The sequence below is a fragment of the Myxocyprinus asiaticus genome, chromosome 47 (assembly GCF_019703515.2).
Source record: "Myxocyprinus asiaticus isolate MX2 ecotype Aquarium Trade chromosome 47, UBuf_Myxa_2, whole genome shotgun sequence".
NCBI classification, from domain to species: Eukaryota; Metazoa; Chordata; class Actinopteri; order Cypriniformes; family Catostomidae; genus Myxocyprinus; species Myxocyprinus asiaticus.
This window is the reverse complement of record NC_059390.1, coordinates 13,686,970-13,710,687: the sequence shown is the minus strand read 5'-3', so window position 1 is coordinate 13,710,687 and position 23,718 is coordinate 13,686,970. Positions and strand designations below refer to the sequence as shown.

The 23,718-nt window shown below is 42.2% G+C and overlaps 1 protein-coding gene across 4 annotated transcripts in view; it reads right to left on the bottom strand.

The window, feature by feature from the left end:
• LOC127436903 (ATP-binding cassette sub-family C member 9-like) overlaps positions 1–23,718 on the bottom strand; it is a 66,192-nt gene that overhangs the window by 28,847 nt on the left and 13,627 nt on the right. For all 4 annotated transcript variants that reach the window (XR_007896481.1, XM_051691405.1, XM_051691406.1 and 1 more), the window contains exons 6-25: positions 23,377–23,619; positions 21,754–21,939; positions 20,442–20,612; positions 19,742–19,897; positions 19,489–19,623; positions 19,245–19,407; positions 18,078–18,118; positions 17,818–17,960; positions 17,458–17,572; positions 14,403–14,504; positions 7,739–7,811; positions 6,420–6,525; positions 4,085–4,123; positions 2,959–3,060; positions 2,357–2,441; positions 2,070–2,150; positions 1,036–1,173; positions 588–713; positions 384–483; positions 3–283 (exon numbers count right to left, since the gene is read on the bottom strand). Coding sequence is in view for 3 of the 4 variants with exons in the window: in XM_051691405.1 (XP_051547365.1) it covers positions 3–283; positions 384–483; positions 588–713; positions 1,036–1,173; positions 2,070–2,150; positions 2,357–2,441; positions 2,959–3,060; positions 4,085–4,123; positions 6,420–6,525; positions 7,739–7,811; positions 14,403–14,504; positions 17,458–17,572; positions 17,818–17,960; positions 18,078–18,118; positions 19,245–19,407; positions 19,489–19,623; positions 19,742–19,897; positions 20,442–20,612; positions 21,754–21,939; positions 23,377–23,619 (2,586 nt within the window). In the remaining variant the exon portion in view is untranslated. The remainder of the gene's footprint in view (positions 1–2; positions 284–383; positions 484–587; positions 714–1,035; positions 1,174–2,069; positions 2,151–2,356; positions 2,442–2,958; positions 3,061–4,084; positions 4,124–6,419; positions 6,526–7,738; positions 7,812–14,402; positions 14,505–17,457; positions 17,573–17,817; positions 17,961–18,077; positions 18,119–19,244; positions 19,408–19,488; positions 19,624–19,741; positions 19,898–20,441; positions 20,613–21,753; positions 21,940–23,376; positions 23,620–23,718) is intronic.

The window sequence follows — 23,718 nt, the reverse complement described above, 5'->3', positions numbered from 1 at the left end:
ACCTCTGCAAACTGTGTGGCGTCATAGTTCTGTTTGTAATTGGTTGCATTGTCAAATGTATTGGTGAGACTTTCATTACGTGGGTTTGAAGAGGTCCAGGCTGCCAGCCAGTAGTCGATGGCTACCATAACCGAGTGTTTGGCCAACTTGGACGACACCATGAGGAAGAGCATGAGGAAGCCACCTGAGGAAAGATATCTCCCGCACATCTTCCATGGGATCTTAGAACGTCGGCTGGTGGTGGTGGACATGTTGTCATCTTCATCCTCCTCCACTTCCTCCTCTATGGAATGACAGTTGAATAAAGGTGTATGAGATATATTTTTCAAAAAAAAACAACAAAAAACAGGAAAGGTTGCACTAAAAAGCTGGTGAACATTTACCTTCATCCTCATCATCAATTTGGTTCTTCGCATCTCTAGAATAGAACGCTCTCCTCAAAGTCTTTCTCTCAAGAGTGGTCTGACTATCCAGTTCGGTCTCCTAAAACACAGTAACAACAACACACACTGTAGACCACGTCATCAAAATCAGCCTCTGTTGCAGTAAAACAATGTTAACAGAGCATGGATTTGAGGGAAACTGACCTTTTCTAGCTTCTGGTCTTGTCGATTCATCAGGGTTTTCCAGTGCTCATAGAGTTCCACATCATGAGTCTGAATATCCTTTAATGTCCCCTCTCTCAGCACTGAGCCATCCTTCATGGCTATTATCTACCAGATAGATGCTAATATTAATCACTCAGGGCCCTACACAATGTGGCAATTTTTATTTTAATTGCTTATGTAACCAAATTCATTAGTTTTAAAGATTAGCTCATATTTGTAAAACCTTCAAGGTGCAGTTTTTTTCTGCTGTGAGTTTAAAAAGCTCCTTATAGAATCTTAGACTCCATCTAAAAATTGAATAAAAGCCATTTTCCTTGCCACTGATAACAGGTAATTGGTAATTCTCTCTAAGCACTGTCTAAGTTCCAACCTTTGGGACATTTTAAATAATTTTCCAATATCTTTAACAGTCAGCACTACTAGTTACCCAGTCAGCATGGATAAGGTACTGCAGCTTATGTGTGACCAAGACCACAGTCCGTTTGTCATCCTGTAAGAACTTGAGTATGCCCTCCTGCATCAAATGATCACTGAGGTGGATGTCCAAGGCAGAGAACGGGTCATCCTACAGGTGGGATATAAGCAAACCCAAAACCAGGTTAAGGTTTAACTCTACTTCATTTCAACATGAAACAAAATAGATACCAAGACTGATTCAGACTTGTATGTTTATAAATTGAGGAAATTTGGTTCAATTAATTAATTGGAAGCTTTAATTCTGCATCTGTAAAAATCTTCTTTAACTTCACATTCTAAATTCCTCTGTACAGGAATAATCTTCCACCTAGATGATGCATTACTTGTGATTTTCCTCTTTGTGTAAGTTGCTTACAATAAAAGTGTCGGCTAAATTATTAAATGTATCAGTAAATGTAATGTAACTTGCTGGAGACAATATTGAACATCAAGGCTGGTCTTTCAGAAATTACAATTTCAATTCCAGAATTCAAATGTCATTATTTTAAGTGTAGAGAGGATCTGTTTAAACAGTGCTGAAATACACTTTAAGTCACTTAAAATACACAGATTAACCTGAAATTACACTAAAATGACCATATTGACTGTCTGGGATGCCATACATAATGTCATTCCAAAGAATGGTTACAGGAATGAGATGAATTCATAATTCTGTCCAGAAGGGTGTGTATTCATGTACTGTAATCCAATAATCAGCTCTTTTATATTATTTTGTGTTTTTTTGCTATTGCTGCCACTACATACCCTGTACTATCACATATTGAAATCTTATCTGGGTGTACCTCTGAAATCAAATGAAACACTCAGGTCATCATCATAAACACTTTTAAATTTTGAAGGCGTATGACATTCCACTTGGAAATAGCTCACTGTGAAGGGGGTAGATGTCTGACACTATCAAGACTATATCTACAATATGAGTGTGTCTGCTTGTGTTATTGTGTTTAATCCACACTTTTCTGAATTATAAAACTTGATTCCTACCAGGAAAACTATGTTGGTGTTCTGGTATAGAGCTCTGGCCACACAGATCCGTTGTCTTTGGCCACCACTGAGATTAATACCCTGTAGGATTACATACATAAATTCATATCAAACCCTTTCAGTTCTGATGACACAATAGTGACATGGTAGTCTGAGTAACAACTCTTTATTTGATTAGTATCACAGCAGCTGAGGTCAGATAGCTAGTCTCAAGCCCAGACACAGTGAGACATTAACCTCCTCTAATAAAGTTAGAGAAATGACCAGCCTCTCTTGTCCTCTCTTACCCGTTCTCCAATTTCAGTCTGGTCTCCAAAAGGAAGGAGGTCGATATCTGGTTGAAGTGAGCAGGCATCAATCACGGCTTTGTATCTGTGCAATAGATTTACATTTTAAAACATAATAATGTTTAGGAAACCAAGGCTAGGAATCTTAAAAATGAGCCCTTAAGGGAGTGAAATTTAATGTAGAGTTTCCACTGGGAGTTTTATTATAATTGAGGCTCAGCCTTATCGACCCCATGAAATCAAAACTGGAGTTTTGTGGCCTTTCGTCCATGTCTAATAGCTTTCAAAACATCAATATGCTAATGTACTCTTAAGAGTTGATCAAATTAACCTTTAGATATAAGCTGATATATAAGTATTTACATTTCCGTTTTTCACTTTCGGGAAAATGACCCATCTTGTACTACACATATTTTTGTCAAATCAACTTTATATATCCCTCCTCCTAATGTAGTCTGCAACCGACTAGCAAATAGCAAACCATGGTTCATGCCTGACATAACTAAAGCATACTGGCTATTAATAAAAAGGATGAGCCGTTTGATATGTCCCATCCAAACATCTGGTTTCATTAGGAAATACATGGGAACTTTTGTCCTCACCTCTGCTTATTAAACGGACTCCCAAATGTAATGTTGTCCTCAACGGTGGCATTCAGGAGCCATGACTTCTGTGCTGCATAGGCTACAGAATACCTGTTTTTACTAAGCAATGAAGAGGACAGAGAGAGAGAGAGAGAGAGAGAGAGAGAGAGAGAGAGAGAGCAACATAATCAGTTAAGATGGAAGTATAGATAAACATTCTCTGAGTACCATCACAGCAAAACATTAAGGGTTTGAAGATGAAATGAAGGAAAACCCTTTGTTAATCATGAGCTAAAGGAGCAGATTAAAGAAAATATCAAATGCAAGAAGTCATAATGACCATGAATGAAACACCTTCAGAATTACAGCAGAAATTCACTGTCATAGAGTGAAGTTTTGAGATTGAAAAAATAAAGATCAAATTTTGAACAAAAATTTTAATAATATTAGTGTAGTTCATTGCTTCAAAAATGAAAGATGATACATGATATGTACGGCCTCCTCTTGTTAGATAAAATAGGAAAAAGTCTGTTTTGCTTTCCTTTGGAGGAGTCCTGCTGTAACAACCAAATATTGACTGAAATTGATATCTGTGTAAGAAAACCCTAGTGTTACCAAGAGTGGTGAAGACTCCCAGCATTTTCACACACCTTGCACTGTATATTTCACACACACAAAAAAAAAACAACACCACATATTATACTGATGTTTGGGGAGGAGAGGAAGAGGACAGAGAGTTTAAAGCCAGAGGAATGTAAAGATAGAGGTGAAATGGTCCTGAAGGGAAAAATGGATGGATGTGCAGACGAATGGGAAATCACTGCACATCTGTTGAAAGAGCTCAGAAACAGGTACCTCTGTTCTTCATAAGACAGCTCTGTATTGTGCCCGCTACAAGTCACGTACATTAAAAGATATAAAAGCTCAGAACAGTTCAGTCATTCAGACTGGACACTGCTGAAAGATCCATTTCAAAAGATTCTTGCCTACTGTCTGCTTTTCAAAATACAGAATATACACTTGCCACATCCTTAGTCCATTTTTTAAGTCACACATGCAACAAAAGTCCTTCTGCATTAGTTTATTGAGGTAACTGTGTTTAGCTGTGTAGCATGTAAGCATGTAAAGACCTCCGGTGAAATACCTTATGTTCCCATCGAGGAGTATCTCACAATCAGGCAGCCTGATTGAACACAGCATGGCGGAAGAGGACACAGAGAAACAAAGACACACATATGTGACCAGTGTTAGTAAATAGTCCATGAGGACACACCGTACTGTGATAACTTTGACCTACTCCACTTGACTCACTTTTATCCATCATAAACCATGACCTCAATAGTGATTCAAGCTAAAACGGGTCTATGGTTACCGGTCTAGTACTAATATATCAGTATCACACTTTAGCTAGTGAGTAATGTCACTGTCATTAGAGAACCTGAAAAAAAAAAAAAAAAAAAAAAAAAAAAGAGTAAAAAAACTTGTATCGTTACAAAGTAAAATTAATTGTTCATATAATTATGGCCCAAATGCAGACGTAAGCTAAATGGGTTTAAAATTGCAGTTGGCCCAAAAAAGTATTTGGACTCTTAAGCCACACTTAAAATGTATGAATGTCATTGCATTATCTAACAAAATATCAAACCAAGTGGCAAAAGTACATTTATTTAGCAGTTTGTTACATTTGTTACCATAGGTTTAAAATTATATAACAAGGACAACCAACAGATGGTGGATTTGCTAACAATCTGTTGTTTATGGAAGATTGTTCGGTTTTAGATGTGGTTGATGATATAATAATGATACTTGAGGGTAATTGACTTCACACATACACTAAAAATGACCCTGGCACCAGACCATGGCAAAGTAGTTGCAATAATGGTACAGAAGACTTCAACTAGTCCTAAGACAATGTCTAGCATAATTTGTTTATTTGTCAGATATCAATTGGTTTGATATTTTGTTACCTAATACAATGACATTCATGCATTTTACTGTAAACACTTTTTTTATGCCACTGTATATAAATCACTTGCAAATCAATGGATTAAAAGCAACTACCGGTATGTAGATCTGCTTGGCTTTGCTCATAAATGCTAATCAGAGACCATCTCCAGCACAGGCTGACAGATGGAGATATTCACAGAGAGAAAAGCATTTCCTTTGTGTGCTGATAACACAGAGGGGAGAGATTGGCATATGGAAGAAAATAGTTAAGGAGTAATGGACGGAGTAATCAAAGACAAAACAGGGGTTTCCACACACACACACACACACACACACACACACACACACACACACACGTTGGTGCGGCTATCCTTATGAGGACTCTCCATAGACATTATGATTTTTATACTGTAAGAACTAGCGATTCTATCCCCTAACCCTACCCCTAAACCTAATCCTCACAAAAAAAAAAAATTTCAGCATTTTTGCATTTAAAAAAATAAAATAAAAAAAACATCGTTTATATGTTTTTTAAGAGATTTGAATTATGGGGACACTAGAAATGTCCTCATAAACCAGATTTATAGCATAATACCCTTGTAATTACCAGTTTGTAACCTAAAAAAATGTCCTCGTAAACCACCCAAACCTGCCCACACACACACACACACACACAAACAGTAACACATAGGGAGTAAGCTGGCGCCACATACATCTGTGTATGCACAACATGGTACATACATCATAATAATAGCAGATGGAATGGACAGCATAATATTTATATACATGTGTGTTTTAACAGATGAAGGCTTTGATTAGCATCTGATGGGTCTGGCATGCAGATGTACTCCTCCCTTGTTTTCTGGTACATAAACACAAACATTCAAAAATTGATTAGCTGCTTTAGTGGTCGAGAGAAAGGAGAGGTGAATTTCGGTTCACAACTTAACAATATATGTTAAGTCAAAATACAAACAACAAGCCCTTAAAATCTATGTTATATCTATACTATATGGCCAAAAGTATGTAGACACACAAATACCACACCCATATGTGCTTGTTTAATTGCAAAACCATTGCCACATGCCTCTCATCAGGCACAAAAGGACATACTGTGTGAGGCAGAATGGTAGCCTCAGTAATCATTAACTTTCATTGTATGGAAAAAAGATGCAATGGAATTGAATGGTGACTGAGACAAACATTGTCCTTTTTTGTTCCATAGAGTGAAAGTCATATGGGTTTGGAAGAACATGAGGGGGAGTAGATGATGACAGAATTTAAATTTTTTGGGTGAACTATCCCTTTAAGATTTGCCTTCACTGGAATTAAGGGGCCTAACCAAACCTGTTAATTAAAAGGGGACGTCCACATACTTTTGGCCATGTACTGTATTATTTGCATTATTATTATTTATTGTATTATGTATTATTTATTCATACAGGTGACTTTATGAATAAGCATACTGTAGCATAAAGTATTTTATACAGTGAGTTTCAGTTTATACAGAATTTGTGTGTGAATTCTCTCACTTGCTCCAGTAGACTTTCCCACTGATCGTCTGCATCTCTCCCAGCATGGCTAACAACAGAGATGATTTCCCACAACCTACCTGGCCCACAATCATTGTCAGCTGACCTGAAGAAAAGGGGAACAAGATGAAGGTTAGCTACATAGTTTTATATGTACGGGTTCTGCCCCTGTGGACAGGTTTTGCTGATGTATACAGTCAATAGGGGATGGGAGGACTATGGCAGGCAGCAAGGTGCCCATCTGTTGGTTGGCTAGCTGCTTGTTCAGGCTCAGTTCAGTGCTTTAATGAAGCTTCTGAATTACTAAACCAGAACAGGAAACCATGTGCAGAGACATGAAGCTTTCAATATTAAAGGATTAGTTCACCCCAAAAATAAAAATATCTTTCATAATTTATTCTGTCATCAACACCCTCAAGTTGTTCCACACCCATATGACTTTCTTTCATTTGTGGAACACAAAAGACGATGTTAATCAGTACAGTAAGTCTCAGTCACCATTCACTTTCATTGCATTTTTTTTCTCCATACAATGAAAGTGAATGCTGATTGAGGCTAACATTCTACCTCAGTCATCTCCTTTTGTGTTCTACAGAAGAAACTAAGTAAATGATTTGAGTAAACAATGACAGAATTTTCATTATTTGGTTGAACTATCCCTTTAAGCCTTAAGTACTAAGACATAGTTTTTTAAACTTTCACTTTGAATTACAAAACAAATGTTTTGTTTGCTTTTGATTTACAGTAAGGTTTACTTAACATCAGCCTGCCCAGGAAGAGCAAATCTTGCACATTTAGTGTGGTGTTAATTAATGTGTATTCTCTAACCATTACTCACTTCCTATTTATTATTTGTTGTATTTTTGAATATGTCTTTTTTATTGTCTTTAAACATATATTTTTAATTTATAATTAATAATTTTTAAATAATATTTGAATTTTTATTTATATTTTTCTATTTATTTCTCTATAAATATATATTTACTTTGTGGAGAAAAAATAATAATCTTTTTGTACCTGTACAATGACAATAAGGAGCTTGACTTGATATGACTTCCCCCGATAAATAAGTACATACAAAATACAGATACAAAAATAATCTTAGAGATTAAGAGTGTTTGTTATGTAGATATTGAAAGTATTTGCCAATTCAGTCACAATAAGGTGACTTTGCTGCTGCAAATGTGAATGAGTGATGTTCCTTAAGGTGCTAAACTAGAGATAGCCATCGCTCAAGTCAAAAGACAGGTATGCAGTAATGTCATTCATTGTGTAAAAGTATATTTTTCAGGGTTTGCTTGGGCTTTGAAGCAGTGTACCTGTTGGGATTCGGATGTTGATATCTGACAACGTTGACAAGTTGCTTCCCCAAGTGAAGAAACCATCGTTCACCTGAAGGAGACATAATAACAAATACAAATAAAAAGCAAACACTTTACAAATATGGCAAAAAAACAAAAAAAAAAACAAAAACAAAACAGCAATCCTGATGTGATATAATCACATTTTCATCTCTGCTTGTACAAGCTTCATGTCACATTTACATCTTCGGAGATGCATTCTAAATTGTATTTTTCCAATGTTTATTTACAGCAGTGATAACACTCCCATCAAAACAGCACAGGAGGCCAGAATGAAATATTGGGAAAAAGAGAACAGTGAACAATCAAAAACATCTGTGAGAACAAGGGGGTGGGGGGGGGTTGAAGGAATGGTTGAGAATAAATGAGAGTGAAGGAGTGTAAATGTCAGAGTAGATTAGGCCACATTCATAACTAAGTGAGCGGATGTGACAGTAGGTCAGTGAGAGAGTTCATGCAGGCTTACAGGACATGTGTGTTTATGTTTTCAGCCACTGGGCTCATTAGCTAAGAGGCTAGTACTGTCCGGAGGGATGAAAAAGGAAACGGACCCTCCAGGGACCAAAAGACAGAGGAGAAACAAAACAAAATAAACAGTTAAATTAATGTCCTGATTTTTAGACTTTTTCTTCTCGTGAGAATCCCAAACTCTACTTAGAGGAAAGCTAAACCTAAATCACATTTAACTAAAGCCATGTCTGAGAAACGTCATGGTTACTTGTGTAACCTCCGTTCCCTGATGGAGGGAACAAGACGTTGTGTCGATGTAGTGACACTAGGGGTCAATCTTGGGAGCCCGAGACACCTCTGGTCTTTGATAAAAGGCCAATGAAAATTGGCGAGTGGTATTTGCATGCCACTCCCCCTTACATACGGGTATAAAAGGAGCTGGTATGCAACCACTCATTCAGGTTTTATGCTGAGGAGCCGATATAAGGTCCGGCCATTTCAGCGGGTAGTTCAGCGTTGTGGCAGGAGGGACACAACGTCTCGTTCCCTCCATCAGGGAACGGAGGTTACACAAGTAACCATGACGTTCCCTATCTGTCACTCACTCGATGTTATGTCGATGTAGTGACACTAGGGGTCCCTATATGAAACACCACAATTTGCTGAACTGTGTTACGTGAACTGGCGGTGTGTGGTGGGCAGACTACTGTGTGCCTCATATCCAGCACACCAGGTCGACAAGTAACCTCTCCCAACATAGTTATGAGTGTCGAACGGCCCTTTGGGGACAAGTCGACTTCTCAAGAGATAGAGACAGGCTTAACCCAGTCGTGACCTCTTTTCCCCTTCTCTTTTTCCACTCCCTAAAAAAGAAGGGGGATTATCTGACTGGGCCGCCAGGTCTAGTCAGGGGGTGTCCCTCCCAAGGGAAGACACCGCAGAGACCACACCTCACCCAAAGAGGGGGGGGGGGGGTATTTAAGTGGAAGAATACATCACATGGTCTTTCCGACCATGTGGAGAGTCTTCAAGGTAGATCCTACCCAATGGGGGAGGAGTTACTACGAACATGGAGACTGGGGCAGAGGGGCTCTGCCCAAGGAAGATGCAGTTTGCCAACAGGGAAACGAATTAGCGGAAGATATATATTGCATGGGGTTAGCCTTACAGGGAACCACCACATGCGGAGCACCTACCCCAGAACAGGGCTCTTAGTTAGCACATGTACTGGGCCGGCAGCGAGTCTCTCCGAAAACTCGACTGCCACAGGGCTCGGAGGAAGTCAACCAGGGAACAAAACCTGTGAACACTACTGGGAATTAATGGTGCACGTCTTCAGCTCAAAAGGAGGTGGAAGGCACTATGTGCATGCGATACACCTGGGTTTATCCGCTTGTATTGCGTGCCACTAACTGGGACGAAACCGGTTCCACCCGGAGGTTGTAGAACCTTGCAAAGGTGTTGGGTATTGCCCAGCCTGCTGCTCTGCAAATGTCTGTTAGAGAGGCACCCCTGGCCAGGGCCCAGGAGGCCGCTACACCCCTGGTAGAATGGGATTGTAGCCCTACCAGGGGCGGCATGTCCTGGGCGTGATATGCCATAGTTATGGCGTCAATGAGCCAGTGGGCGATCCTCTGCTTGGAGACAGTGCTTCCTTTCCGCTGTGCACCAAAACAGACAAAGAGCTGCTCAGAGATCCTAAAGCTCTGTGTGCAATCCAAATAGATGCGTAAAGCATGCACCGGACACAGCAACAACAGGGCTGGGTCTGCCTCCTCCTGGGGCAGCGCTTGCAGGTTCACCACCTGGTCCCTAAAAGGGGTCGTGGGAACCTTGGGCACATAGCCCGGTCGGGGTCTCAGGATCATGGGAGAGTAGCCCGGACCGAACTCCAGGCACATTTCGCTGACAGAGAACGCTTGCAGGTCTCCTACCCTCTTGATGGAAGTGAGCGCAGTCAGAAGGGCAGTCTTCAAGGAGAGTGCCTTAAGCTCGGCTGACTGCAAAGACTCAAAGGGGGCTCTCTGTAGACCCTGAAGAACTACAGAGAGATCCGATGAGGGAGCGAGGCACGGTCTGGGGGGATTCAGCCACCTGGTGCCTCTGAGGAACCTGATGATCAGGTCGTGCTTCCCTAAGGACTTACCGTCGACTGCGTCGTGGTGTGCTGCTATGGCGGCAACGTACACCTTCAAGGTGGAAGGGGACAGCCTCCCTTCCAACCTCTCCTGCAGGAAGGAAAGCACTGATCCGACTGCGCATCTCTGGGGGTCTTCCCGTCGGGTAGAACACCACTTAGCGAACAGACGCCACTTAAAGGCATACAGGCGCCTCGTAGAGGGGGCCCTAGCCTGAGTGATCATGTCTACCACCGCAGGTAGACCGCTTAGGTCTTCTGCATCCCATCCAGCGGCCAGACATGGAGATTCCAGAGGTCTGGTCGCGGGTGCCAGATGGTGCCCCGTCCCTGAGAAAGAAGGTCCTTCCTCAAGGGAATTCACCGGGGGGGGCTGTCGCAAGGAGCGTGAGGTCGAGGGGGGCCTAGGTCAGGGCATACTAGAGCGGGCAGTGGGGAGGATTCTTGGGAGGCGAACAGGTGCACCTATGCCTGTCCGAATCGACTCCATATCAGCTGGACCACCTGAGGGTGGAGTCTCCACTCTCCCCTGAGAGTAACCTGTCATGACAGCGCGTCCGCTGTAGTGTTGAGGTTGCCCGGGATGTGAGTGGCTCGCAGCGACTTGAAGTGCTGCTGACTCCAGAGGAGGAGATGGTGGGTGAGTTGTGACATACAACGAGAGCACAGACCGCCTTGGCGGTTGACATATGCTACCGTTTCCGTGTTGTCTGTCTGAACTAACATCGCTGAGGATGCCATATACCCCAGGAGCCTCTGAAAAAGTTTCAGTGGATCCGCTGTTTTCTGTTTGAACGCCTTAAAACAGACCAACACCGACTGGCCGCACTCGTTCGTGAGGCGCGCTGTCAAAGAGACTGAGTCCAACTCCAAACCAAGAAAAGAGATGCTCTCAACCGGGAGGAGCTTCCTCTTTTCCCAGTTGACCCGAAGACCTAGTCGGCTGAGGTGTGAGAGCACCAAGTCCCTGTGTGCGCACAACATGTCCCGAGAGTGAGCTAAGATTAGCCAGTCGTCGAGATAGTTGAGAATGCGAATGCCCACCTCCCTTAGCGGGGCAAGGGCTGCCTCTGTGACCTGTGTCGAGGAAGGATCGAGACATGGAAGTACGCATCCTTCAGGTCTACCGCCGTGAACCAATCTTGATGCCGGACGCTCGCCAGAATACGTTTTTGCATCCACATCTTGAACGGGAGTCTGTGTAAAGCCCGGTGCAGTACTCGCAGGTCCAAGATTGGCCGCAACCCACCGCCTTTTTTCGGTACGATGAAGTAGGGGCTGTAAAACCCCTTCTTCATCTCGGCCGGAGGGACAGGTTCTATCGCGCCCTTCCGTAGCAGGGTAGCGATCGCCGTGCAAGGTAGCAGCATTTTCGTCCTTCACCAAGGTGAAGTGGACACCGCTGAACCCGGGCGGACGCCTGGCGAACTGAATCGCGTAGCCGAGTCGGATGGTCCGGACCATCCATCGCAACGGATTGGAAAGTGCAAGCCACGCGTCCAAGTTCCGTGCAAGGGGGACCAAAGGAACAACGTCGTCGGACGTACCGGCAGGTGGGGCCTTGCGGCGGGGCGGAGCTCGAGGTGCCTCACCATGTCGTGGCCGTGCTGAGTCTAGGGACATCATGCCACAACTGGGTGCTCAGGGGCGGGAGACCGCTGCTGGAGCGTCAAACCTGCCAAATAGAGTGGTGGATGGTGGTCGTGATGACGGCCGTGCACACCGGATACGTGACCCAGGGAACAAGGAAACCGCTCTTGCTGAACTCTTGAGTACTGCAGCCACTTGGGCATGCAGCGCAATTAAATGCAAAGGTAACAAAAAGATGGAGAGGTCTGCTTACCAGCTCCAGAGCAGCGGGTTTCATCGTCCCTGGGTCGCCCGTCTCAAAGCCTTTCACGGGTTCTGGGCGGCCGCGAGACGGGTGGCATCTGCTTCCTGTGGTGGGCTCCACGCCGGGGCCGGGCCGAAGCGGCGGGCTGCGGCAGAGCCAGTGCAGTCACTGCAGGGGGATGCCCTTGGCGACGAGCAGACTGAGTGCGGGATCTTGAGCCGCGCCGGGGCAGGATATGCCGGATAGCCTCCATCTTCTGCTCCACTGTCGAGAACTGCTGGGCAAAGTCCTTGATGATGTTGCAGAATAGGCCTGTCAGCCTCACCCATCTCGACCAGGTTGAGCCAAAGGTGGTGCTGCTGGACCACTAATGTGGACATCGTCGCCCTCCGTCGCTTGGAGAGCGAGGTCGGTCGCCGAGCGCAGTTCCTGCATCAATCCCGGGGCGGAACTACCCTCGTGCAGTTCCTTTAGCGCATTGGCAGACTTGCTGGAGAGCCATGGCGTGCAGGGCGGAGGCGGCTTGTCCAGCGGCACCGTAAGCCTTGGCCGTCAGAGACGACGTAAACCTACAGGCCTTGGACGGGGGCTTTGGGCACCCGCGCCAGGTGGTGGCGCTCTGCAGGCGTAGGTGCACCGCGAGCGCCTTTATCCACCGGGGGATTGCCGAATAGCCCTTGGCCGCCCCACCATCGAGGGTAGTGAGGGCAGGGAAGCTGAAAAGATCGGGACCAGACAGTAAAAAGGTGCCTCCCACGACCTTGTCAGCTCTTCATGCACTTCCAGGAAGAAAGGAACGGGGGCGGGGCGTGGCTTTGAGTGGCACCGCAAGCCAAGGGACCGATCATCGAGCCGTGAGGGTTCAGGGAAGAGCGGAGGGTTCCAATCCAGCCGATGCTCGCGGCTGCCCGGGAAAGCATGTCATCATCTCCACGTCAGCCTGTGACCAGGCAATCATCCCCGAAGGGAGGAGCTCAGCTGAGGCTTCCGCATCAGACTGGACGAGCCCGCTCTCCAAGGCTGCGCTCGAGAGCTCATCACTTTCGCGGGCTCCGAATAAGAGGTTGAACTCGCCGTGAGATGAGCCAGCGGACTCATCCAGAAGCCTGATCGGGGCAGATGAGCATGCTGGAGAATGGGAGGTCCGCGGGGGGATGCCCGGCAGAGGCGGTCCAATTGGGGTCCCCAAATCGCCCCCAGTGCTAGCCGCGCTGGCCTCATACCCGTGGGTAAAAGGACCAAGGCGGGGAGCCTCTGGGGTGGCATGCTTTCTTACGAAGGCGAGCCGCGACCGCATCGTTGCCATGGACATGTCCACGCAATGAGTACATGACCATCCACAAACGCTGTCTCCGCGTGAGCAGTGCCCAGACATGAAAGACAGTGATCATGACCATCAGAAGGTGAGAGATAATGAGCGCAACCAGGAATAACACACAATTGGAAAGGCATCTTTAAAAAGATGCGTCTTTAAAAAGACGTTCCGTGTGTGCCGCTCTTTTAGAGAAATATACTCTTTTAGAGAAATATACTCTTATTTCTGCCGAAGCGCCCGGGGGCATTCTCTGCAGTGCACCAGTGCAGAGGAGGGAGAAGCCGCTGAAATGCATCCAGAAGATCCAGCAGTTCCATGTGAATGAACAGTCGTGGGAATTCAGCTCAGTGAGCATGACCATTCGGCTCCGAAGAGAAAATCTGAATGAGTGGTTGCATACCAGCTCCTTTTATACACGTATGTCCGGGGGAGTGGCATGCAAATACCACTTGCCAATTTTCATTGGCCTTTTATCAAAGACCAGAGGTGTCTCGGGCTCCCAAGAGTGACCCCTAGTGTCACTATATCGACACAACGTCGAGTGAGTGACAGATAGGGAACGATCACAAACTCCATATGGGGGATTTTAAACCAGCTGAGAAAGGAAAGAACATGCTGTTAGAAATGGGCATAAGTTCCAGGGCACTCAAAAATCACCCAGATTTTAGGGCTCCCCTACCTCCAAAATCCCAATTCAACCCCTGTGTGTGTCTATGTGGGGTTTGAAAGCTTGCCCTGACTTGACTGGGGAAGGTTCTTGGCATCTGGATGAGAACATGCAGATCCTAAGCTCTCTTAATGAACTTCAGCATGTTCTCTATGTCTGTGAATGAGGGCCTGAGAATCAGGGCTGATGGGGTCTTTTGTAATGATAGTGACATCTGACCTGTACAGCAACATCCTCAGTCTCTGTGGGCCGCAGCTGCCTGCGCATGGGCTGCTCGTAGTTATCCATTCGATACCGTTCCTTTCTGTTAATCGCTTTAGTCTATGATGATAAAAGAAAAGGATAGAGGAGAGATTGAGGGAAATGTTGAAGAAAGTGTAAAGCACACATCACACGACTCTCCGACTTCAGAACCATGAGATGGGGCTCCGCCCACAAGAAGCGATGTCATTGCGGACAAACAGATGGAGACAAAAACAGATGTTGTTTTGGTATTTTCAGTACTTTTCTCTTTATTTTACTGAAATATTTTCAGTTCATCTTTCAAGATGAACATCTTTCTGTCATTTAGAAAATATTAATTTGATGGGCTACAGCAAGTCTACAGCAAGTAAGAGCTGAGGATTTCAATTTGAACCAATCAGCAAACACTGACGTGAACGAGAAGGATGCAAAAGTTCTACAATGAAGCTCCATTCTAAAAGCTTTCCTTTCCATTACAGGAAAGCAGTTAACATGGCAAAATATGTTATTACCGCTTATACATACTCTGACAAATTACAGGCAACAGCAACTCTGACATGACAATACTTCTATCATCCTATTTTCTGTCCGCTGTGCACAAGAATCAACAATCAATATTCACACATGATCCATGGTTTTCGTGATTGAGAATCCATGTAAATACATATAAACTACCTCTGTGCAATAGTGTGTAAACACATGGTATATCTGAAGCTAAGATGTGGCTTCTTTCTATGTAGTGTAAAAACAGCTCTGGACAGGGAAATGTTCCCATTGTATAATTGGCTCATAACAACGTTAGGGGGCCCCCTCGGGGCTGTGGTGGCTTCCCGTACACCAGTGGAAACAAGAGTTCCCTCTTGTGCATCTCTCCAACCTCTTTTTCTCAGCTTAACACCATTTCCTCTCCTCAAACCCCTGCTCTTTGTATTTCCCCCTCTTCTCCCTCTCACAATAAATCTTTACATTTTCAGTCTTCAACCTCAGTCTCCTTTTCTCTCACCCCATTGGGTGGACAGGGATAGTTTTAGCCCTGTCAAAGATTCATCCCTCTCTCAGAGAACAGCTGAGGGCCACTACGCTGACCAGGGAGAGAGGCATCGCTTCAACATGTGTCAGATCTCAACTATGCTGGCTCAGAAATGACCAGCTCCCGTTTTAGCTCTCTAAACGTGGGAGAGTTGCCTCTAGAGACATGACTGTGTGGAATATCATGTTTGCTGTTATTTAAGTTCATATATAATGTTACGGATGTCAAGTTTGAGCCTTACAGTCAGTTACAATCACTGTTATTTAAATTTATGATTAGAGCCACTTTATAGACACAAATAAAGCAGCCCTTGAAAGATTGCCATTGTGGAACCAACACTGATGCTGAAATTTAGTCCAGCGCTACAGTTTATTTCTGTACAGCAGACCATCTCTAATTATTTGTGGTGCTAGCATCATTACAACTTGTGCTCGTACATACTGTATGGTCGGCAATTTGAACAAACCTCAAATCTTCAGCATTTAACTTTGCCGTGCAAGTCATCCCACACCGTTTGAGTTACAGACGTGAGGCTCGTTGAGGAGAGGTGGGCTACAATTTACGATTTGTGCTTAGGTCAGTAAGCAATCACCCATCAATGTCCCACCAAACACCCAGAACAACCTAGCAACTTTATAGCAATGCACTAATGCTGCATTCCATTCAGCTCAAAATGTCGTATTCCTACTATGAAAAGTGCAATGGAAAGCCACTTGAAGTCAGAACTCTGACTTGGAAACTCGTGCAAAAATTTTCAACTCAGATTTTGCAGAGATGCAGGTGCTTGACGTCAAACAAACATGTCGGCAACTGGGAAGATACACAAATTAAGTAATAAAAATGCACTTTTATTAAATAATATCTATCAGTCAGTCAAAGTTCCTACATTACAAGATATTAAAACTTGTTGAACAAACGCCTGTAGAAGCAGGTGTATAAAACACAGTATATTATACTCTCTTTTGATAATCTTACACATGTAGCACAAATGCTAGAGTTGCAGCATTGTTTATCAATTGGGTTGCTAGGAGACATCTCTTTAACAGTCAAACCCCAGCTAAGCTAATGGGACCACTGCAGATTTGTTTCCATACACTTCACCTTCAGAGCACCTGACTATGGAATGCTTTTATGGTCGGATATCGGAGATATCAAGCAGGAATATCCCACATCCAACTTGAATGGAACGCAGCATAAATACTAATCAGAACACCTTGACAACATCATAGCAACACCCTGGCAACCACCCTTAACACAAACTAGCATGATGGTAGCAACTTTTGCACAGGCAATCACCACTCTTCACGGCAATCTAGTTTTTGATTTGCTCTAAGAAATTTCCCATAAATGTGCCTTTGGCCAAATACTTTGATATTTTGGGTTTTCAGTACTTGTAAATAAAGAAGAAGAAAAAAAGAAAATTAAAAAGCAGAATCTCCAGTGAGTAATACTTTCTAAAAATCAATTTTCTGATACATGTCAAAGATATTAAGAAACTAAGAAAATCTCTAAAGGATATTAAAGCCTTGATACACTAAGCAAATTCACAAAATCATAAAACACCCCTGACAAGTCAGTTTGACATAACAGTGTTTACAGCAGTTTGTCCACATGTTCTAAATTTATTTTCCCCACATATTCCACACACAGATGTCATTCAAAATGGTATTTTACTTTGACATATTAAGAGAAAAACATATTCATATTTAATGATCATAATGGTTAGTAAAAAAATATTTGTAAATTAGATTACACTGTTTCAATTTAATTTATTATGCTTACTATCTGTGTTGATCCTCTGTGACCACTAAATCATCATCAAATTTCGTATTACTTTCCCTTTCTCGAATCTGAGCTAAGAAAGCCTTATTCCTATTTATGTGACAGGGAATCACCCCTTCTGGAGAGTTCCCGGTAAAGCTCTGCTGAACCTAGAGGCTTTGAAGAGATTCTGAGTGTTAGGGAATGTCTTTAAGTGTAAATCTGTGTGTCGGCACTCACATCCCCTGGGTATTTGTATTTCTTGCCGGACTCTAGCGGCATGGACATATCTCCATTTCTCCAGCTGTCATCTCCAATCTCATCACTCTGCAGGAACTCGCCGAGCTTCTGTACACTGCAGGGTTCAGCGTAGAGATCAATGAGTATAAATGTACACCTTTACTGTATACACACCATCACACCTGTGCTGAACATCCTTATAATGCAAGATTCCCAATTGGAACATTATACAATTCCACCAACTAACCTTTACAGAAACATGTTACAACCAAAAAGTGAGATTAATATATGTCTTATATCAACATATACCAACATAAAAGAATGTTAAGACTTTGCCAGCTTGATTAGTTAGCTACATACCTGACCAGGGCCTTGACTGCAAACCTGACCACCGTGGACAACAGAAAAAGTGGAGTGACCAGAATGTGAAACAGAGCCAAAGAGGCAAACGCTTTAGCTGGGCTGAGCCTGACATCCTCAATATAGGCATGTGTGACAAAGGTCTATAAGCAAACAGACACAGTGCTTTAAGAAGCTCATGGGAATGTATGGTCCACAGAGCACATGAAATACAAAGAGTAAAACTGATTGGTCAAGGTCTGTCATTATGCACTTCTTACCGCCAACACTGCAGCAATGGGGATGGCTGCATTCATAAATACTGCAAAAGAAACAGAGACACAGACAGATATGTGAGGTTTTTTTTTTTTTTTTTTTTTTTGTGAAACAAGGAAAGCTTGAGCAAACAAGAGCAATCGAATGATTAGAACCAATTTAGTCCTGACTTGTTAAGCTGAACAAATTACTAAGGATGGGCAGATCAATCCTAAAGTACCGATACTTCCGATACTGATGTATCAAAAATATTGATCCATACACAAAAATATCAATTCTAACTTTTTTTTAAACTAGGGATATTATTATTTGGTTACCATGAACATGAACAATAATCGTAAGCCTCAAAGTGAAATAAAAAGGATTAGGCTATATTAGCCAATACTTGTGCTGGATGGGTACTATTTCTTCTTCTGCTCATCTTAACATGCATGCTGAAAGACACAAGCAGACAAGTTCTTGCACCATCACAAGGCTCATTCAAACAAGAAGGATCAGTGCCTTGTAGAGGTAATGATAGAAAATCAGAGAAACAGCTTCTGGAGTAAATTCACGCTAAATTAACAACATATCTGAAGGTGACATTTCTTATGAGTTTGCGTGTAATTGTTGTTAAGTAATTAAAAAAAATAGTTAACCATGGTTTTACTAAAGTAATATTGTAGTAACCATGTTTGCTGTGTTTTTTATTTTTTGGGGGGGCTGAAACCATGGCTTTACTACAGTAATATTGTAGTAGTAACCATGGTTAATTGTGTGGTAACTATGGTTTAACTAAATACCATGGTTAAACTATAGTTACTGTAGTGAAACCATGGTTAATTTTTTTAAGGGTAAACAAAACAGAAGTCTAATAATTTTCTGTTTAGGCTCACAAATGTAAAAAGAAAATAATAATAATAATGACTTGAATTATGACTAAAAATAATATTTTAAATTACCCATTTTATCCCAGGAAATTGCAAAAAATAAAATAAAAAATTTAATAGAAGTATCGGTATTAGTGTCAGTATCAACAATATACAAAATTATTGGTACCAGGTCGAAAAGAAAATAAGTGGTATCGCCCATCCCTACAAATAATAATATTGGTTGGGGGGTGGGGAATATGATGGGGAGGAGCCTATTGGCTTAAGGCAGTGCATACGATGTAAGGGAGGAGCCTATCATACTGGACATTGATGTGTAGAGGGCGAAAGTCTTCAGACTGGTCAGCTCTTTTTCTCGGGTGTCCTCCACACGATCACAGAAGATGTTCTCCCATGCGTAGAGCTTCAGAAGCTTTATTCCTTTCAGAATCTCTGTCGTCTTTTTGAGACGGTCTGTTGAGTAGTCCTGAAAGAAAGTTAAGAAGTCATGAACTGTTTCATAAGACACATGAATAGACAAACCCACACAGGTGTAAGCCAAGCTCACCAGTGTACTCTTCTGTGTGTCCGCCAACTTGGTGGCGATGAGGTACTGAACCGGGGCCAGCAGCAAAATGACCCCAGCCCCTATCAAGGCACTATCACCCAACAAATAATACAATAGGATCACTCCCATAATGATCTACAAATGGGAAACAGATAATGTGATAATGACACAATATATACACTTTGCACTGGGAAACAGATGATTTAACAAGTTTTTTTTGTCTCTGTTCCAACAAGAGCATGCTATGATGTACCTGAACTGGCATGGCCCATAGGTTAGGGCATAAGAAGAGAAACCACATAAGCTGATTTGTCTCTATGGCAACCAGGTTGTTGATCTGACCAAGGGTCATCTCTCCCATGGACATGTTTGAGGTCGAGAGACGCAGAATTTTATTGTAGATCATCGCCTGAAGGATCAAAACCAATATGGGCATCTTTTCAAAAACCTTTAGCGCTAAGTTTGGTAAGGTCATTATCAAATCTTGGCACAAAAAATATCCTCAAAAGCAGACTCAAGAGGAGGCTGCTGTTATAAACTACGGAGGTGCAGATCAATCATAAATGTCCTTAAAACAGCATTTTAGTGACAGACAGATGAACATAGATAACATGGAAGACACCACAGATTCTCTGTACATGAAAAATAGTCTAAATGTTTAATTTCTGAAATCTTTACTGTGAATTAATAGAACAGAATGTAATAGTGTAGAAAAGAATTGAAGAGAACATAACCAAACAATAGAAAAGAATAGAACCGAACAAAACAGAGCAGAACAGAATAGAACAAAACAGTAGACGGTAATATAATATAATATAATATAAAAGAATAGATTAGAACTGAATAAAAAGGACAAGAACAGACAAGAAATATTATAAGACTTTATGGTTGATGGATATGAAATACACATTTGTTTGATTGCGCTCTGCATGTTTGACTTTCAGTAAACTTACAAGCAGCGCCCCGCGCAGGTTAATACCAGTTTCTACGGTGACATAGTAGGAGGCCTGCAGGAATGTTCGCTGCAGTATGAGTGCCAGGAACAGCAGAACGGCTAAAACAGACGTATTCCGCAGCAGCTCAGTGGACGACATGAAGTAGACCCCCAAAGTCATGTTCCCTGTCTGACAAAGCAGAACACAAACAGAGAATGAAGATACACACATATTACATAAAACCACTGTCATTTTGTTGCTGACTGATGCCATGCACAACCACACCCATTAAAGTACACACACCCAGACCCACTAAAACAGAACATTGCCGGTATGAACGTGTGTGTGTGTGTGTGTGTGTGTGTGTGTGTGTTTGTGAGAGTGTGATTTTCCATGTCACACAGATATGCACGTCTGCTTTGGGTTCACTTTTGTCACTGTTTAGCCACACACACACAGACACACTCACACGGCCTGATGAAAAACAGCTTTAACTAGCCTAAAGTGGTTAGGGTGGTCTGTTTTGCTGGTTTTAGAGGGGTTTTGGGCATTGTCAGCTGGTCAGACAGGTAGGGAAAAAAATAAGCTAGTCCAGCTAAACCAGATTAAACCAGCAAACCACCTTAGGCTGGTTTAAGTTGTTTTTATCAGCAGGGAAACACATATTCACAGACACACGCTCCCAGAACATACAGTATGCACAGATACCAGGACAACCCAAATGCAGTGATATCACTCATTCTGAGACTTGTTTATGGTCTGTCAGTGTTTTCCAGCAGAAGATCAGTTCTTACCTAAACCTCTTGAGAGTGTTTTTCCAATGGCACATGACATCATGGTCATCCGAGCAGGGAGAACATATCATGTAAAATCTAATAATTGCTGTCATCTCAAGGCGATGACATACAGGCCGTATCTCTTTAACAGCACTAACGCCTTGTGACATCACACAGGAAGTGATGAATGGCAACGCAAAATAGGAGATATCAGACATATCATATTATAGAGTACATTACTGTCACATTGTAATTAGTAAAAATAAATAAAGTCTAATTAATAGCAGCGCAATGGCCAGAAAAATATATCTGGAGCAGATAATTTAATTGACATTTACTTGAATGTCTTCTTAATGGATTTAATGAGATGTTATGAATGGAGACCAGAATAAATAAAATCATATCATAGGGCTGGCAGACAGCGATTAGACTATTGATATGGTATTTTTCCATTACATATTAGCTTAATTTTTATCTCTTTTCTCTATTCCCTTTTATACCATTCTCTCCATTCTTTCCACACACTCACACACACTGTTAAACCTAATACACACCTTGTTCATAACGACCTCTGTTCTATTATCCTGGTGTTCCACAATCCCAGAGATGCAAAGCGGCCCGGCAAAGCCCAGCAGGTCAGCCATGTATCGGAAGGTGCTGCTGAGGAGAATGGGCCGCCCAAACGCCCGGTACATGGACCTCCAGATAGACGGGGATTTCTCTGGGTCCTCTGTTGTCTGCTGTCAAGCAAAGACACACTGGTGAACCCACAATTCTCTTCTCTTAAGGACTGTCAGACCTCACATTAGTTGCTAAAACATAGTGTGGAAAGCTGAAATCAATACAGGTTTCCAATACTATTTCACCAATTAATTTACAAGACTTTTTCAAATAGATTCAGATAACTGGATGAGGACTTTTAAAAATCATTAAGCGCATATTGCACACACAAAGAGCAATTTCTATCCAATGAAATAGTTTAGAGTGGATAATAACTAGAAAAAATTACATTTATCTTATTTACAAAAAAATTTCTATGACTTGTCCATGACTGGCAATCACAATTTAAAAATGTCTTGATATTTCCAGGTTTTCCAACCTTGTTACATAATAGTTGAAAGTCAAAAAGTAACATTTTATTCCATAAAAGTGAAGAGTTCACTAAGGACACCTAATTTATACACAATGCTTATTATTATTATACAAATATTTTACAATTGGCATGCTACCAATGCTGCTAATCTAGTGTTCAATAACAGTCTCTACAGTTACATATGATAGTGCAGTGCATGATGTTTACAACAACCATGGTGGTATTTTCACTCTGGCTAGTGACAGTAAAACAAAGTCTGGATCATCATAAACTCCTTTAAAAGCTTCACACACTTATGATTACATGTAAACCTGAAAGAGATAGTTCCCCCAAAAATGAAAATTCTTTCATAATTTACTCACCCTCATGACATCCCAGATGTGTAAGACTTTCTTTATTCAGCAGAACACAAACAAAGAATTTTAGAAGAATATCTCAGCTCTGTCGGTCCATACAATACAAGTGAATGGTGATCAGACCTTTGTAGCTCCAGAAATCACATAAAGGAAACACAGAAGTAATCCATAAGACTCCAGTGGACTTCCATCTTCGGAATTGATATAATAGGTGTGGGTGGGAAACAGATCAAAATTTAAGTCCTTTTTTTTACTCTAGATCTACACTTTCATTTTCACTTTTACATCTGAATGTCACATGTGGTGCCTGTTTAGTTTCAGTTTCACATCTGAAAGTGAAAGTTAAAGTGGAGATTTAGAGTAATAAAGGACTTAAATATTGTTCTGTTTCTCACCCACACCTATTATATCGCTTCTGAAGACATGGATTCAAACACTGGAATCATATAGATTACTTTTATGTTTCCTTTACATGATTTTTGGCGCTACAAAGGTCTGATCACCATTCACTTGCATTGTATGGACCTACAGAGTTAAAATATTCTTCTAAAAATCTTAGTTTTTGTTCTGCTGACGAAAGAAAGTCATACACATCTGGGATGGCATGAGGGTGAGTACATTCTGGGGTGAACTATCCCTTTAAACAACTAAATGAATAAACCTTAAAGTTAGTCAGTCTGCATTGCAATCAAGTATCTGCTCTTAAACCTGTGATCTCCCCCACATACCCTCTGTTCCTCATAGGCGTCCTTCAGACGCAGATAATTGGTCAGGGCCCTCATAGCGATAGGCAGCTTGCCAATCTTCTTCAGCTCAATAGGCCTCTTGTGAGCACCAATGATGAGGGGGTTCATCCACCAGTATGTTGCTTTGGAGAGGAGGTTAACGAATGGCTGGAGGAATCGGACACCCAGGTCCTGCAAGTCCTCAGGGGGCTTTACCCTTTGGGGGCTTGCAAAGAACACGTACTTCTGCAGACAAGACGGACGAGAGATAGATAAGTCTCATTAAATGCTGGCTTGATTGTAGAATGTACAATTACGCTGTTGAAGAGACGCAGATCAACAGCG